Source organism: Eublepharis macularius, chromosome 5, assembly GCF_028583425.1.
Source record: "Eublepharis macularius isolate TG4126 chromosome 5, MPM_Emac_v1.0, whole genome shotgun sequence".
Classification (NCBI taxonomy): domain Eukaryota; kingdom Metazoa; phylum Chordata; class Lepidosauria; order Squamata; family Eublepharidae; genus Eublepharis; species Eublepharis macularius.
This window is the reverse complement of record NC_072794.1, coordinates 80,791,054-80,808,190: the sequence shown is the minus strand read 5'-3', so window position 1 is coordinate 80,808,190 and position 17,137 is coordinate 80,791,054. Positions and strand designations below refer to the sequence as shown.

At 39.7% G+C, this 17,137-nt stretch overlaps 1 protein-coding gene across 1 annotated transcript in view; it reads right to left on the bottom strand.

The window, feature by feature from the left end:
* Positions 1 to 3,296: 3,296 nt before the first annotated feature.
* MYSM1 (Myb like, SWIRM and MPN domains 1) overlaps positions 3,297 to 17,137 on the bottom strand; it is a 37,072-nt gene continuing 23,231 nt past the window's right edge. Inside the window, exons 12-20 of the mRNA XM_054980576.1 lie at positions 16,825 to 16,913; positions 15,982 to 16,036; positions 15,851 to 15,901; positions 11,530 to 11,604; positions 10,985 to 11,173; positions 10,619 to 10,751; positions 6,479 to 6,584; positions 6,339 to 6,396; positions 3,297 to 5,094 (exon numbers count right to left, since the gene is read on the bottom strand). Of these exons, the coding sequence (XP_054836551.1) occupies positions 4,930 to 5,094; positions 6,339 to 6,396; positions 6,479 to 6,584; positions 10,619 to 10,751; positions 10,985 to 11,173; positions 11,530 to 11,604; positions 15,851 to 15,901; positions 15,982 to 16,036; positions 16,825 to 16,913 (921 nt within the window). The 3' untranslated portion in view covers positions 3,297 to 4,929. The remainder of the gene's footprint in view (positions 5,095 to 6,338; positions 6,397 to 6,478; positions 6,585 to 10,618; positions 10,752 to 10,984; positions 11,174 to 11,529; positions 11,605 to 15,850; positions 15,902 to 15,981; positions 16,037 to 16,824; positions 16,914 to 17,137) is intronic.

The window sequence follows — 17,137 nt, the reverse complement described above, 5'->3', positions numbered from 1 at the left end:
GGAGAAGGTTGGCATCCCACAAGAAGGCACGGAGCCTGGCCTTCCGATCACTCCTTGCCTTCGGAGTGAAGGACATACAAATGGAGCAGCGCTCGACAACATGCCCCTCGCCCAGGCAGATGAGGCAGAGCTCATGGCCGTCCGAATGGGTCATCTTAGTGCCGCATTTATGACACTTTTTAAACAAAGATGTCTGCGACATAATGAACGGTATCTCCCGACAGATGTCAAGGGGAAAATACCGACCAGCAGAAGAAACGATCCAAAACTCCGAAGAGACGCTTGAAACGAACGCTAGACAATAAGAACCTTTTCGACGGCGGCGAAAAAGGAACTGAGGGAATGCCGGGGACGTTCGGATATATATGCATTCAAAATTGGCGGGAACACCGGCGCGCATGCGCGGTGGATCCGAACGTCCCCCTCACATCTCTTAGAGCTAGAAAAATCTTTTCCGCGGCTGGCCTGCGCCTGCGCAGTCCCAATGTGGGGCTGCACAGAAGGACGAAGACGATCTCAGAGTGACAGTGTACACATACCTGGACAGCCTCCTTCTGCAATCTCAATCCATACATAAGGCAATCAGGATATTACAACTACTTTGGAGGAGGTTGGTTAGCAGTAGTCTCCTCCTCTGGAGTGATTACAACTGCTAGAAGAGGAGGATAACTCCTCCCGGTGTTTGCAAGAAGTTATGCTTAGTCCCCAGTTCCTGTTCCAATGGGAAGAATCATCTATCAATCAAGGATGCCTTCCACAGAGCAAAATAAACTTCATGGTAAGGCCAATGTCTCATTTCCTCCAAGTAAAGCATTAAGTTGTTTATTCCCCGTACCAAAGCAGTAAAAATTTAGCAATGCAGTATTTAAGTGTTATGATATGATGGTTGTTGTGGGCTTTCCGGGCTGTATTGCCGTGGGGTCTTGGCATTGTAGTTCCTGACGTTTCACCAGCAGCTGTGGCTGGCATCTTCAGAGGTGTAGCACCAAAAGACAGAGATCTCTCAGTGTCACAGTGTGGAAAAGATGTTGGCAGGTCATTTGTATCTACTCAGGAGGGGTGGGGTTGAGCTGAGTCATCCTGTAAGAGTTTCCCAGGGTGTGGAATGCTAATGGCGGGAGGCTTCACTGTATCCTGAGGAGGTTCTTTTGCATATGGATTGGGGCTTGATGTGCTAATCTTCTCTGCAGGGCTATTGTTGAGTATAGAGTGTTTTGTTGGCCTGGTGTTTTTCAAAATTGGAAACCATGCTCTGTTCATTCTTAAGGTTTCTTCTTTCCTGTTGAAGTTTTGCTTATGCTTGTGAATTTCAATGGCTTCCCTGTGCAGTCTGACAAAGTAGTTGGAAGTGTTGTCCAGTATTTTGGTGTCCTGGAATAAGATACTGTGCCCTGTTTGAGTTAGGCTATGTTCAGCCACTGCTGATTTTTCAGGTTGTCCAAGTCTGCAGTGTCTTTCATGTTCTTTTATTCTTGTCTGGATGCTACACTTTGTGGTCCCGATGTACACTTGTCCACAGCTGCAGGGTATCCGGTATACTCCTGCAGAGGTGAGGGGGTCTCTACTGTCTTTTGCTGATCGTAGCATCTGTTGTATTTTTCGGGTGGGTCTGAATACTGCTTGAAGGTTATGCTTTTTCATAAGCTTTCCCATCTGATCAGTAATTCCTTTGATATATGGCAAAAACACTTTTCCTGTAGGTGACTGTTTTTCCTTGGTTGTTTGATTAATCCTGGGTTTGATTGCTCTTCGGATTTCATTTCTGGAGTAGCCATTTGCCTGAAGTGCGTGGTTTAGATGATTAATTTCCTCACTGAGAAAGTGCGGCTCACATATCCGTCTTGCACGATCCACTAATGTTTTCATTATGCCTCTTTTCTGTCGGGGGTGGTGATTGGAGTTTTTGTGTAAGTACCGATCAGTGTGAGTTGGTTTCCTGTAGACCTTGTGACCTAACTGAAAGTTTGCTTTGCGGATGACCAAGGTATCCAGAAATGGGAGTTTTCCCTCGATTTCTTTCTCCATTGTGAATTGTATGTTCAGGTGGATGTTGTTGAGATGATTCAAAAACTCCATCAATTCTTCCTCCCCATGGCTCCAAATGATAAATGTATCATCCACAAACCGGAACCATACACTAGGTTTGTGGGGTGCTGATTCTAGAGCTGTTTTTTCAAAATGTTCCATGTAGAAGTTTGCTATAACTGGGCTGAGAGGGCTCCCCATGGCCACCCCATCCATCTGTTCATAGAATTTGTTATCCCATTGGAAGTAACTGGTTGTCAGACAATGATGGAATAAGGCTGTTACATCCTCTGGGAAAATCTGATTAATAAGTGCAATAGTGTCTTTTACTGGAACCTTGGTAAACAGGGATACAACATCCAAACTGACAAGTATGTCTTGTGGATTGAGTTTCAGAGAACTGATTTTGTTGATGAAATCTGCTGAATCTTTGATGTAAGACGAGGTTTTCCCGATGTGGTCCTGTAGGAGATCGGCCAGATGTCTAGCTAATTCATATGTCGGTGAACCAATGGCACTCACAATGGGTCGGAGTGGGACTGAATCCTTATGTATTTTAGGGAGTCCATATAGTCTAGGTGGCTGTGCTTCTGTCTTGCATAGTTTTCTGTGCGTGTTGGGATGTAGTGAGGAATTCTTGATCAGCGCATTTGTTAGCCTGGTGATTTTGCAGGTGGGATCTCGTTTTAGTTTTTTGTAGGTGGAGGGGTCCAGGAGTTCCTTAATCTTCTTTTTGTATTCCTCTGTTTTCATGATCACTGTAGCATTGCCTTTATCAGCTGGTAGAATGATGATGTCTGGATCTGCATTGAGGGTCTTGATGGCATTTCTCTCCTTGCGTGTTATATTGCTGGTGGGAAGCTTGCTAAACAGCTGCTGGCGAAACGTCAGGAACTACAATGCCAAGACCACGGCAATACAACCCGGAAAACCCACAACAACCATCGTTCTCCGGCCGTGAAAGCCTTCAACAATACATTGCTATGATATGAACAATCAGTTCACCAGGCTTTTCATTCACAGTGTGCAGAACTTGTAGTCCTGGCTGTAAACAGCATATATTTGGTACTGCTCATTTTATTTAACTAGCTAAAAGCTCATTTTATTTAACTAGTTAAAAGCTGTTTCTGATAGTATGCCCTTCAATGAGAGTACAAATCTGGGCTCTTAAATGCAAATACATGAGATAAAACAAGGAACCCGCCCTGTTCAATAGCCCCTCCATGTGCAAAAGTGTCAGTTTTTGATATGTGAATGATCTGAAGCAAAAGTATTTTCAATAACTTCACACAGTTTACTGAAGGGGCAATGTTGCTAGGAAGAGTCTTTTCCATTATCTTCATGATAAACCTTCCCCTATTATAGGTAAAAACGTATGGGTAAATATATCTGTATTGTGCTTTACATGAGGATCAAGTAGTGAGTAATTTGTTTCTGTACAAATATACAATATTTACACCATTGTTACACATATTTACAGTATAATGTATATACTATTCAATAATAATGTCTACTTGAGATACAATTATGACAAAAGCTCCCCAAACTTAAGCTATGGTTCTGATTCTATTTAAAGCAATGATCTTGCAGGAGTCTTTCTTGGACAAACGAGAGGTTACTGAATCAAAACACAGAACACGTTTCAAAATGATCACAGATGTATCTAGCACACTAGAATCAAGAGATCTTCACAAGCAGATGAATACCATTATTAAGCCAAATCGATTCTGAACCGTTATTGAGAAACATCTCTTTATACATACCCATACAAATACTTCAAGTTAGTCACAAGATGCTCAATTTGTAGGCTCAAGTTAGCTTACTAGCTAAAGCCAAAATAGCTTAAATGGAACATGCAGCCCATTAGTACATAAAGTTCAGATTCCATTTGATAAAAATGCTTAGCAGGGAGATGTTTGCTCTTTTCTGTCCTATGTATTATCCAAGTTTGGGATTCCTGGGGTCTGGGAATATTATCAACCCAACTTCTGCTCAGCAGAACTCTTTCTGTAGCTCTTGACAAATGAACAAGAACATCCTACTCTGAAGAAAAAGTTTTACAGATTTGTGCAATATATTCAGGTAGCATAATTTAGTCTGGGGGTCTTAGTCCTATATTACTTTGTTCAATTGGGGATGGCAGAGTGAGCTACAAGACTTTTGCATTGGTTGGATGTGGATCAGCAAATGAAATGCTCAAGACTTGAGAGTCCACCCTTGGGGTAACTATGAATGGATTGCCAGCATTTTTTCCCCCATGAATAAACTGCATTGTGGGAGAAAAGAGGAAAAACGCAAGCATCATGCAAGGTATCTATAATTTTTTTGCCTACAGAGCAAATAACACATCTTGGAGGCTCCCAAACGAGCAGAGAAAGGACATCCTTACTCATCTTTGCCACTGTCTCAATCCAAAGGGGTGGGGGGTGGGAGCTCAGTTATTTCTTACAAAAAGCCACAGGAGATGCATCTCCCAACACTACATCTAGTTTGAACCTCAGAATCTTCATACACATTATACCTGTTATCACTACTTTAAAAATGATTTCCCCTCCCTTGTTGTTAGCAATATGCAATATAAATAGGACCAGTGTGTTTGATAACAGACATTTTACACTGACACTGAAACCCAATGTACAGTGATGTTCCCTAAATGATACATGTAAGTTCGGTAGGATAGAATATGAACATTAACTTCTTGGTCCTATAGTGTAGCTTTCTAATTCCAAATATATATGTCTGCAGTATAACAACCATAATTTCAAAAGATTAGATCAGGTGGTTTGTCATGACTGTTTCACATTGTCTTTCAGTGCAAGTCATTTCCTTTAGCCATACTGGATGTTGTCACTCAAGAACAGCAATGTATTAGAAAGCAAGCAATCGCGCTTTTCATCATCATCATCATGTTGGCAGGTCATTTGGACACATGTTATTCCCTTCAGTAGTATTATTCCATTTCTCATTACTGTAGCTTGAGAGGAATAAGTTTTCTATCTGAGCCAAGAATTCTTCAGCAATGAAGCTGTTCGCCACATGGTCCAGCGTCTTCCTCATGCACTCCAACAGCTAATTAATAGTTGAAGGACAATATTAAAAAATACACATTGCTTAAATAATGTTTAGGAAGAAAGCTAACCAGAGTCTACTGCGACTGTATTCAGAACATTTTAAGGGCTAGTTTGTATGCTATGCCAGAGTTAGTGGCTTCTCACTATCTACTCAGAGTGCTGTATATTCAATAGCTGGTTTTTCTCCACTGACGAGCTACAGCCTCAAATAATCCACAGCCTTTAACATGTTTGAATTTTAAGCTATAACATAACATGTAATACTACTAATGTGATATCAGTGGTAGCTACAAAAGGCTGGAACCTACAGAACTACAAATGTAGTAATGTCATGGAAAGGATTAATTACTGCCTTAACCTTCCCACTGCAGTTCCTTGTGGCCTCCTCCAAACTATTCCTGAGAGTCAGGGACCTTCAAGAATGTTGCAGGAAGTGACATTCAGGGGGATGATACTATAGCCAGAAAACACCCCCACACTCTTGTGCAAGTCGAAGAGTTCACATATGAAGTAGGGTTAGCAATGTGTCAACCTCTCTTTCCTGGCTGCAGCCCCTCATTCAGTATCCTCCACTATTGTGAGGGCTTTCCAACCCTCATGAGTATCTGGAGACAGGGCACAGGAAAAGGCAGCAAAAATCCCTGCCTTGAACTCACTTTGTGGTTCTAAAAGATAGACTTCACTGTTTTTGTAGAATGAATCATAACTGTCACACAAATGTCAATGGCTTTGTGTATATAGGTGCTTTATCCATATGCTATACTAGGTTTCATTTCAATAATTTGATGATAATTAGATTATACAAGTCTTACAATGTACCCTCTATAGCACTATAGCTATGTATTTACCCAGTTCCTTTTGTTATACAAATCTCTGGACTTGTATTTGCCATTTATTCACATAGGACTGAATCCAGTAGTAATTTTTTGCTAATAGAAGGGGGAGTGCTTTTAGCAGATTCTCCCATACCACTACAGGTTTCCAATTTGCCTCCTCATACACATCCTGAGGTTTCCAGACCCCAGGAAAAGCACTCAGGGAGCTCAGTAGGAACAGGAAGGCATGAAAGTTTTATTCTACTGATGGTAATTCCTTCTATTAGCAGAAAATAACCACTGGATCCAACCCATAATGACATTTCTCAACCTTCATGCCATAGTTATCACCATAAGAGGCAATAGTTTTGATTCCAACTATGCTCTTCTGGTGAATGATAAGAAACAAATAATTTGCAATGATTACCTTCTGTAAGCAGGTCAGATCTGAATCTCTGTGGAAGATTTTGTTCATGGGCACACAACTATTGGAAGAAATGACAATACTACGTCAGAACACATAGAAAAGCTTTCTGAAAGGATTCTGAAATGTAAACAGCCTCATACCTATGAGACATCCTGTATTTTTCAATTATCCACTGCGTTTTTTCCAGCACTAATTCCCAGTGAGGTTCTTCCAACATCTGCTGCGCTTCAAACTTGTAGGGCAAGCCTGAAAATCATTAGAGCATATTATAGGGTGCGTTGTGTAGTACATGCACTATTTCTCCTTTGTTTTTCAAATTATTCTTCTACACACTATGGTCACAACAGCAAGAATATGAACACCTTAACTTGGTTTATGTACATCTAGACAAGTTACAGTCTAAAGTAGCTCTGTTCCAAAATTAGGTTTTAAAAAAAATCTCACAGCCTCAAACAAACATTTCTATTGTCAAAATAATGTTTTGGAGTTTTAATTAAGAACACAAACAAAAGTAAAGATCTAAAAAACTGTACAACTTCCACACAGCAGCTCCCCGTCCTATGGCAGACTGTTTCTGAAACTGGGAGAACTTTCTAAAATAGCTTCTGTGATGGCTTGGGGCTTCACGGTTCACAGAAAAAGTGAACACATGAGGCACATAACACATTTTGGGAATATCTAAGCAAGTTCACTGGGTTGTCTGCTTTACAGCAGAACAGTGAACCTTGTTTCATAAGAGCTGTATAAGGTTAAAGCAAAGTATTTAAACAAATGTTTGAAGATTATCAGGTTTCCCCGAAGTGGGAAAAAGTTTTGGGAAAAAAACCCAAAATCCTAAGCGGCAGGCCATTTCGGATTTGTGTTTCTAAGTTGCTTCGGTATGCTCCATAAAGATTCAGAGCATACAGAAGTGACGGGGACGGGGGGAAGGCCCACCCCCACCCTTAAACTCCCACCCCACCCTTTAACCCCATCCCCCCCCACCTACCTGGTCAGGCTCCACCCGCCAACGCCTTGCTGGCCAGTGGAGAAGGCCTCCCCTGCCACTGCCGCGCAGCCGGTGTGGCTGGCTGGCAGAGAGGGCCTTCCCTGCTGCCGCCGTGCACTGTGGCTGGCCGGCAGAGACAGCCTTCCCTGCCGCCACCGCACAGCCTCGGCCTGCACAGCTGGCTGGCAGAGAGGGCCACTGGAGGCCAGCGGAGAGGCGGGAGGGCCTCCTCCTCCAGCTGGTGCCAGGTAAGTGGGGTGGGGAGGTAAGGGTGGGGAACGGAAAAGTTTAAAGAGCCCTGCCACTTGCAAAAGGGCCTTTTAAACTTAACCTCCGGAGCCCCCGAAGCTTCCTGAAGCATTACGAATGCTTCGGGAAGTTTTGATTCAGTATTTCCAAATTGGGGCCAGCATGCTGAAGTTTTCCGAATCGGGACAGATTAGGGTATTTTACCTGAATCGGATAACTGAAGCGCAAAACCCTACCTAGGAAGGCCTTGAATTAGCTATGCCAGTGATTAATGAGAATGAAAATACTACATGGAGGTAATAGCTGAACTTGGAGAAAGTATCCAATCTGTGTTCAATTTTATCAAAGCATGCATACCTTATCCTTCCCTAAAGTTCAGGTGAGATTACAGCAGAATAAGATAAATATCATTTGCACAACAAACTTTTAGAAACACAAGCTATCTTTGCCTGAAAAATACAGCCATCAATCTGCAAGTATTTTTACAGCTTCAGCAGAAGGCCTAATACGGACTTACAAACCATCCAAAAGACTGAAGAGATGGAGCCTTCTGGATGATCTCTGGGAACCTATTCTGAAAGAAACGGCTAACAATACAAAGCACTCTCAAAACGGCAGCAGCAATACATGTCAGTAGCAATAAGGGCACTGCAAGAAAATGCTACTGAACAGAGCAAAGCCAGCACACATGGCTTCACATAGGGATAGGACTGCACTCCCCATGAAGACTCATGCTTGCAATTACATATCCTTCTGGATCTGGGCTTACACCTCAATACCAAGCCGTCTGCTGAAGCCAATAATGTTTTCATCAACTTAGATTGCTATACCAACTGATTTTTCCTGGGGGAGCAGTTTCACTCCTTTGCTTACATTCACATTTGATGACTGCAAAGTGTACTATGCAGGACTACCTTTAGAAGTTCTAATGGTCCAGTGGCCTAGTTGTCCATACAACACCAGTCCTGCTCCAGCTTCATTTGTGTTCTCTGTTTCAGGGCTCAATACACAGTGTTTGCAGTGACCTAAACAGTTTGAATCCATGGCACCTCAAGGACACCCTTTTCCTAAATGAACAAGGCTCATTTTGCCCCTTTAAAATTTTAGAAGGTTGGTTAAAACTAGTGCATTTTAAGAGGTATTTTGTTTAACACATTGTCTTATAGTTTAGTGTTGCTAGATTCCAGGTTTGATTTTTTTGTTAATAGTTTTAGACTACTTTGCTCATCTCTCTCTCTCTCTCTCATGCTTGGTCCTCTAGGTTTTTTTAAAAAGTTATGAATAGAGTAGAGTTGGGAGGAAAAGGAAATTTACACGAAAACGGAAGGTCTGTTTTCAGCTCCTAAATCCTATTTCCAAAGGTATGTCCAAAATGGATCTTGGAATCCTATGATAGAAAGCATTCACGTTTTTAACATTCTGTAAGAAATAAACCCTGCTTCTGAGAAATGAAAGGCTCTTGACATTGGAAAGTCATGACCTGAGATTTGGATGGCATGCTTATTTGCGGTATGATAAAGTAAAGGTCAACGTAGACTTCAAAAATCATTTTATCAGCAGAGCCATCTTTAGAATTTGAAATAAATACAAACTGAGATTATCACAGGAAGACACTGCTTTGGATTTCAACACAGGAAGCATTTTATAGAGGTGAAATAACTACTAAACAGGGATGGCTGACTTACGGAGACTTACTAGAATTCTCACAAGGAGACTGTAAATTGAAGACAAGGCAAGATTTGATAGCTAAAGGTTATAAATGTCAATGGTTTTACTATGCCCAACTTCCAGAAAGGTTTAAATCAGATAAAAAATTATGGGGCTGTGGATATGAAAAGACAGAGTCTGAAAAAGCTTTGTACAAATGACGAACATGTTATTTCCAAAAGGTACAAATTTTTGTTGAAATTTGAAACAGAAGAAGATTGTACGGTAAAATGGGCTAAAATTTTTGGGTATAATATACAAATGGACCAGTGAGGAAATATGTGGGTAAAGGGGCTCAAATTCACTTTGAGTTCCACACGAAGAAAATTTCTATAAAATGATGTATTGGTAGTATATCTCTCCTGATAAATTAGCAAAAATACACAAAAGTATGTCAAACAAATGTTGGAAATGTGAGAAACATGAAGGAACATTTTATCATCTTTGGTGGACTTGCCCTAAAGCAAAAAAATTTGGTCACAAATTCATATGATAATACAAAAATGTTGAAGATCAATATACAATTTAAACCAGAAGCCTTCTCGTTGGGATTAATGGATAAACAGTTGGAAAATAAACATGGTATCTTATTTCTACATATGACCACAACAGCTAGGCTTTTATATGTGCAAAAATGGAAAAGTACAGTATTGACTTCAATGGATGACTGATGGAGTTAGTGGAGATGGCTAAATTTATAGCTCTGATCAGAGATAAAACATTGTCTACCTTTATGGTTAACTGGAAACGCCTTACTGACTTTCTGCATGAGACAAGGAAAAATGAACTGATAATTTGTAGTTCTGATTTCTAAGAAGACAAATTTGGGAAAAATAAATAGAAGGGGAGGCAGTATTGGAAAGGTAAATTTTTGAGGTATTAAAACTAAAAGTATGATATTTGTTAAAATATGATAGGTGTTGTAGAAAAAAGGAAAACGAAATATGTATTATTTTTCTTTGTTATTTTCAATCTTTGTTTTTCTTTTTCTCTCTCGGTATTCTTTTTTCTTTATTTTATATTTCTCTGCTCTTTTTATTGGGCTTTTAATCTTATTAATAAAATAAAAAGTATTCTTAAAAAAGAAATAAACTCTCAGTTCAACTTTACTGTTGATTAACATCTCTTTGAATTTCCATTTTTTTTCATGAGTTTCAAAGTCATGAAATTTGAAGTTCAAGGAGGGTATATTTCCCATATTTTTACATAGTAAATACCTTAACACTTAATTATAGAAACTGGTGACAATAGCTTTTGAAGCTCTATTTTAAAATTAATTTAAATGATGAAAAAGAGTAACAGACGAAGATTAAGAATAGCTTGTAAAAATACTTACGGTAGGAGCCATCAGAACTATTCTCATCACTGATTATGAGACATGTAATCTGGGAATATGGAAGTGGATTATTTTGATTATAGGGACTTATGATCACTCCAACAAACATTGAACCACCTCTGGAGAAATAATTCTATATGAAGGAAAAATAATCTTTGTTAGTCTCTTTCTAATTAAGGCTATGTAAAACAGAGGATAAAATTTGCCTAATAACCCCACCTATACACAAAGACATATTGTATTTGGCATTTTATTACTCAGATTAAAGTAACTGCCAATAAATGTATTGGATAATGCTCTGAATGCTGTAACTTACATCTTTACTTATTTTAATTTGCAAAAAGGAAGATTAAATTACATATTTACCTGGTATTTAGCCTGTGTATCAATATCTCGTATTGAAGGATTGGGGTCAAATGCAGGGTGAGAATGATACCACCCAATAATGCTGTAACCTCTAGCAGCAAGTGTTTCTGATGCCTGCGTTTGAGATACAGGATCCATCTCACATTGTAATCCTGTACTGAGGCTATTGCATGGTTCTGCTGTATATATCTGTAATGAACAAATAAAGAGGCTTATACAGATGCAGTACAATTCAGCAATGATTTAAATTTGATTTTAAGTACAGTACAGTATTATTATTGATTATCAAATCAATATCTCCTTGAATACTAAATTTACCAAAGTATTCCCAAGAGCTTTAAATGCACGAGCCTACCACAGCTGTAACAGATGCATGCAGATGAAGCCTCATAAACACAGCAGTGCTTTTCTTTCTTTTCATTTTTTGCATGGACATTCAATGGGCCAAACTACTACAAAGAAGAGGTCTCCACCTGGCCTGGCACAGTAGTTGTGACCATGGTAGACTGGATCAAGAGATCTTATTAAACAGTTATGCTACTTACTTGGACTATTCCATCAGTTTCAGAATATCTTCCACCTAGCAGACCTATGACTTCTGCCATTGAAACATGAGCATGCTAAAGACATAAGAGAAATATTATTTAAGTAGCAGCCTTGGATTTATATAGTATAACAACATCTGTCAACCCCTCCACTGCTCCCCCATAAAAATTCAGGGTAGAAGAACTTAATCATTATATAAAGGTTAAAGTGACATTTTGCAGCCTTTTACCCAAGGCCTTGGTCCAGAATTGACCCCATCATTGAGATTACTGAAGTTTTCTAATTTCCGCAAGTATCTCTCGTATAGATACTGTTCTGTGTTAATAGCATTGGAGACAAGATCAGGACAGTACACTTAATATTAACTTTTACTCCAAATAGAAACAAGTTTTAATTAAAATTTGTTTACTGGGGCTCATACGAAAGCAAAATAACGTATCTTGTGTTTGTGAGTGAAGAAGAACTTATAGGAGAGGACTTTCCCTCTCTGTCTTCCACTGATCCTCCTCCCCCTCTTCCAAAATCCTCTCCATCATTGGAAATATGGTGCAGTATGTGACTTAAAGAAACCAACTAAAAGCGTTTCTATCCCACCCTTCCATCCAATAGTCAATTAATGAAGGTTAAATAGTAGAGTCCAGTAGCACCTTTAAGACTAACCAACTTTACTATAGCATAAGCTTTCGAGAACCACAGCTCTCTTTGTCAGATGCATCATGCATGCATCCGATGAACAGCGCTGTGGTTCTCGAAAGCTTATGCTACAATAAAGTTGGTTAGTCTTAGAAAGCAAGCCTATGCATGTCTACTCAGAAGTAAGACCCATGTTATTCAATGGGGCTTACTCCTAGGAAAATGTTCTTAGGATTGCAGCCTTTTGCTACTACAGACTAACACGGCTAACTCCTCTGGATTAATGAAGGTTGCAACACATTTAATACAACAGATTAGAAAATCACATACTAAACAAACTCCTATATAATAAACAGACAGCTAAAAAAAGTCTATTATAGATACAATAAAAGAATTACTAAATGCTAATAACAGCAGCAGAATAAACAGCACTTATAAATTAACACCTTTCAAAGAAGACTTTGATATATGGTGAAAGACTAAAAAGAACAGAGCTACCAGGCATCCCTTGGAATACAAGCATGCATTCCCTATTTACTTATTTACAAGTAGTTAATGCTACATTCTCCAAAAATTTAAGAAACAATCATTTTTGTTTGTTTGTTTATGTCTTTTATAATCTGCCTTTCTCACTGAGTCTCAAGGTGGATTACACAGTGTGAGATTAGTACAGTAAATTATCAAGGACATTTCCATAAACAATGCCATAGGGTAAATAAATACAAGTTTACAAAGACATAGCATTAGTAAGAATCCAATACAGAATTGAAGAACTGCTGAAACAGAACATAAGCAATTCTAGGACTGACAGACATGAAGCACAGGTAGCACATAGGAGCATACATTTAAAGTACACATAGGAGTACATATTTAAAGTAAATGGGTAGTATGTAAGGCAACATAGTGGTGAAGTCTATGGTCCCTAAATCATTAGTGAAGCATCTAAGAGCCCCTCCCTACAATACTGCTCTCCTATCTGAGTAAAAAGCCTTTTTGAATAATTCCAGTTTTTATCATTTATGGAAAGCCAGGAGAGTGGGGGCTCTCCGTCCTGACCTCCTCAGGCAGGCCATTCCACAGGGTAGGGGGAACCACGGAGAAAGCCCATGTATGGGCTACTGTTGATTCTGCCCATGCACATGGGCAAGATTGCAATCTGCAGAACCCCGCAAGATAGTTCCCATTCTGGAGACAGCTGATCTCCAATGGCAACGCTTTGAGTCCATTCCATGAGAAATGATTTAACTCGATCCAAGACACATCCTTTAATGCCCACTTCTGTCTCTAAATGCCTCAATGGGATGGCATGGGCTACTATGTCAAAGGCTACAGACAGACCCATGATGAGCAATAAGGAGGCATGGCCTTTGTCTATACTCAGACTGAGATAATCAACTAACACTGCTAGTGCTGTCCAGAGTGCTAGAATTATCCAAGAAGACCTGGAGCTGGTCAGCTACTGCTCTCTCAATCGCTTTGCCTAGAAAGGGCAGATTAGAGACTGGGTGATCTGGACATGATTCTTGTCTAGGGATGTTTTTTTAATTCGCGGATAGATAAAAGCTTGTTTGAGCAGCCGGGGAAAGTGCCTGAGTTAGCGATTGATTTACAACAGACCTCAATGGTCCAATTATGTGGTCCTTACTTGATTTTCACAGCCAAGATGGGCAAGGATCGAGCACACAAGTAGTGGTTTTCATAGATATCAGGATCCTGTTAAGATATGTCATTCAAGGCAGTCCAAATGTAAGCCAGATGGTGTATTAAGCATTTCTTCCATCTCATCTGCATTGCAACTAGCATCTAGATCAGAGCTAACTCGTGCTATTTTATCAGCAAAAAACTTAGCAAGGCCTTGCAGCTGTCTGTTCTTGGGACTTTAAAGGTTCCGATTTAGGGGTTAGAAGGTGTCTGGATATCGTAAACAATTGGGACGGTCATGAACTAGGTGACCATCCCAATATTTCCCAAGAAATATTGTTTCTTTGCTACCTTCATTTCCACTTCATAGGTCATCCAGTGGGTTCTGTAGCATGCTCTATCAGCTTCTGTGTGATTTTTTTACCAGCATCTTTCTAGATGTTTTCCAACCCTCTTTAGGTCAGCCAGCTCCATGGTAGACTATGGGGCTGGCTTCCACCCCAAGGGCTGGAGGGGCCAACAAGGAGCAATGGTGTCAATAGCTTCAAGGAGCTTCACGTTCCACACTCCTACAGCAGCTTCCATGGAGCACGTGTCTGGAATTCTAAAATCCCCCAAGGCATTTTGGAATCTAGAAAGGTCCATGAGCCTTTGTGGGAGAATCATTTTAACTGGACCTCCCATTTTGTGGGGTGTTGGGGCTGTATAGTAGTGTCTTGATCAAGTCTGCTCTCATATTTCAGTACAATGTACATGGGAAAAAATCAGAGATCACCTCTTGATGTGGAATCTGCCCATTTTATAGCATATGGAAACCTGCTGACCCCACTGTTGCACAATTAAATATGTTTGAATTTGGCCCACCAAAGGCGCATGCTTTATGGTCAACATTAATCAAAGTTAATCAGCTTCACCATTAAGTATTTTGAGTATCAGTGGGCAGTCATCTTTGTTGAGCAAAGAAGGGGAAAATGACTAAGTAGCTCTATTGAGACTCATGGTCCTCAATGTATCAAACAGGTAAAAATGTTCATATTTTTCAACGTAAGCATGAAAAAAGAGCGAACTCCCCCCAAACAAAAGCTGTAATACAGAAATGCTAGTCCTCATTTCTGGCACAGTTCACCACAGGTTCATAAAATGCAGTATTATATTTGTAATCTTGCATAAAGAGGTTTGTGACAGCTCACTTAGACCAGCTGAGATATAAGTATTTTCTCAGGCTTATCATAATGAAGACGTTATCCTTAAAATGACTGCCAGGAGAAACTAAGAATTACAGAATGCTTAAATCAGAGACCCTGGCTGGCTAATTTAAGCATCACAGGAGGGCAGGGTGTTCATCAAGGTTTTATTTCTTTATTTATACCCAGCTTCATTCCTCAATGGGGACCCAAAGCAACTCACACTGTTCTCCAATCTCCCATTTTATCCTTACCATAACCTTATGATGCAAGTCAATCTGAGAGTGTGTAACTGGCTCAAGGTCACCCAGTGCTTCAATGCCACAGTGGGGATTCAAACCTTGGCCTCCCAAATCCCAGTATGACACTAACCATTACGCTATTTTAATTTTTCTAACGAGGAAACTTGAAAAAAAATCTGTAGAGCTTTTCTGGAAGAATTTTATACATCTACCCTTTTGGTGAAACAGTAACATGCCAAAAGATAATCCAAAAGATAACATAAACCTACTGCAGTTTTATTTTGTGCAACTGTGGGCCTCAACAGTAACTGGCTAACAGAGAGCCTGGGACCCCACATCCCACCCCCCATACATTACTCTGAGTTGACTGGAAAATAGATGGGATACAGATGTAGTAGAGAAATCAGTACAGTAACTCTAAGGATTTGCTAATGCTCTGGTTAAGCTAGAAAACAGCTACCAGTTTCAGACACGACAGCAAAAGTAGACAAAAGCACATCTACATTAGCAATAAGGTCAGAACCCAATTTTGTTTTGGTATAAGTTGAACATTCCATTCTTTCTGACTCTGAAATGGAGAAAGTTGAATCAACGGGAACATAATATATTTAAGTTCTTACCATATCCATAATCAGAAGTGCCTCTGGTGCAATTGTTACTTGGAATGGCTCCTGAAAAGGTAAAAATGATAAGGAATGATCACTTAAGTACACAAAAATGTGTGCTCTAGTTAGAAATAAATCATACTTACTGATTTTTCTCCTCTGAAGGAACAGCAAGGAATCAGCTGAAAGGGATCAAATGAACTACGAAACAGAAGAAAATGACTTTGAGTATCTAGTATTTGGAAAGGTATTTAAAAGTAGTATTGTTACTTCCCACAGTACATACTGTACACTGCAATTCCTCACCCCAGCAACTTAAACATGTAAACTTTTGTTATTATAAATCACAATTGCTTAATGAACTTAGTAATAAAAATTAAGTCTAACCATGCAATCCTCAGCAGAGTTACACTTTTCTAAGTCCTATTTATATATAGTATGCCTTTCTCACTGAGACCCAAGAAGGATTACATACTGCATGCCAATAAAAACAACAGCTAGGACATTCACCAAACGCAATAGGGTATGGGCTGTAGAAATTTGAAAAACGTAAATCCGAACAGAGAGGTGAAACATTACTGAAACAAAAAAATAAGTTATTAAATATGAAATCTTTAACAATCTGGAAACTACCCGGTAGAAGCATATTTACAGATGGTCCTCAGTGGAATAGTCTACACTGCCCCTATTCCAAGGCATCTCCAAGCCATTTCTTACAGCACAGCCATATTACCTTTGCAAGCCCTCTGGAATAGCTCAATTTTGCATAATCTGAAGAAAGATAGAAGTGTGGGAGCTTTGCTGGTTTCTTTAGACAGGCCATTAAAGTCAATGGATTTAAAATGCTGCAACTCCCTTTAAGACTGCAGCGCAAATAACCAAAATTTACTGCATAAATAATCCTAACAAACAACAGACTTGCATGATGTCACAGAAGCCACTTAAACTCTACTTCTAAGAGATATCATAGAACTATTTAAAATGTCAACCTTTTGTTGTGTCTTAGTCCTTTAGATGTTTTTGGTGGTTTATGCTTTTCATCTTCTCGCCTCTTAGCCAACTCTTCAGCAGAGAGATGCTAAAAAGGAAACCTTAATTAGGCAGTGATCAGCTGAATATCTAGTTTAAAACACTAAGGCTACAATCCAATTGACAGTTAAACACACTTCAGCTCATTTAGATCAATGGGCATAAACACACTTAGTTTGGTATGCTCCGAATCATTACAAAGCATACCAAATCAATTCCGATAACCCGAACCCAAAGCAGCTTGTCGCTTCGGGTTTTGGGTTATTCCAAATC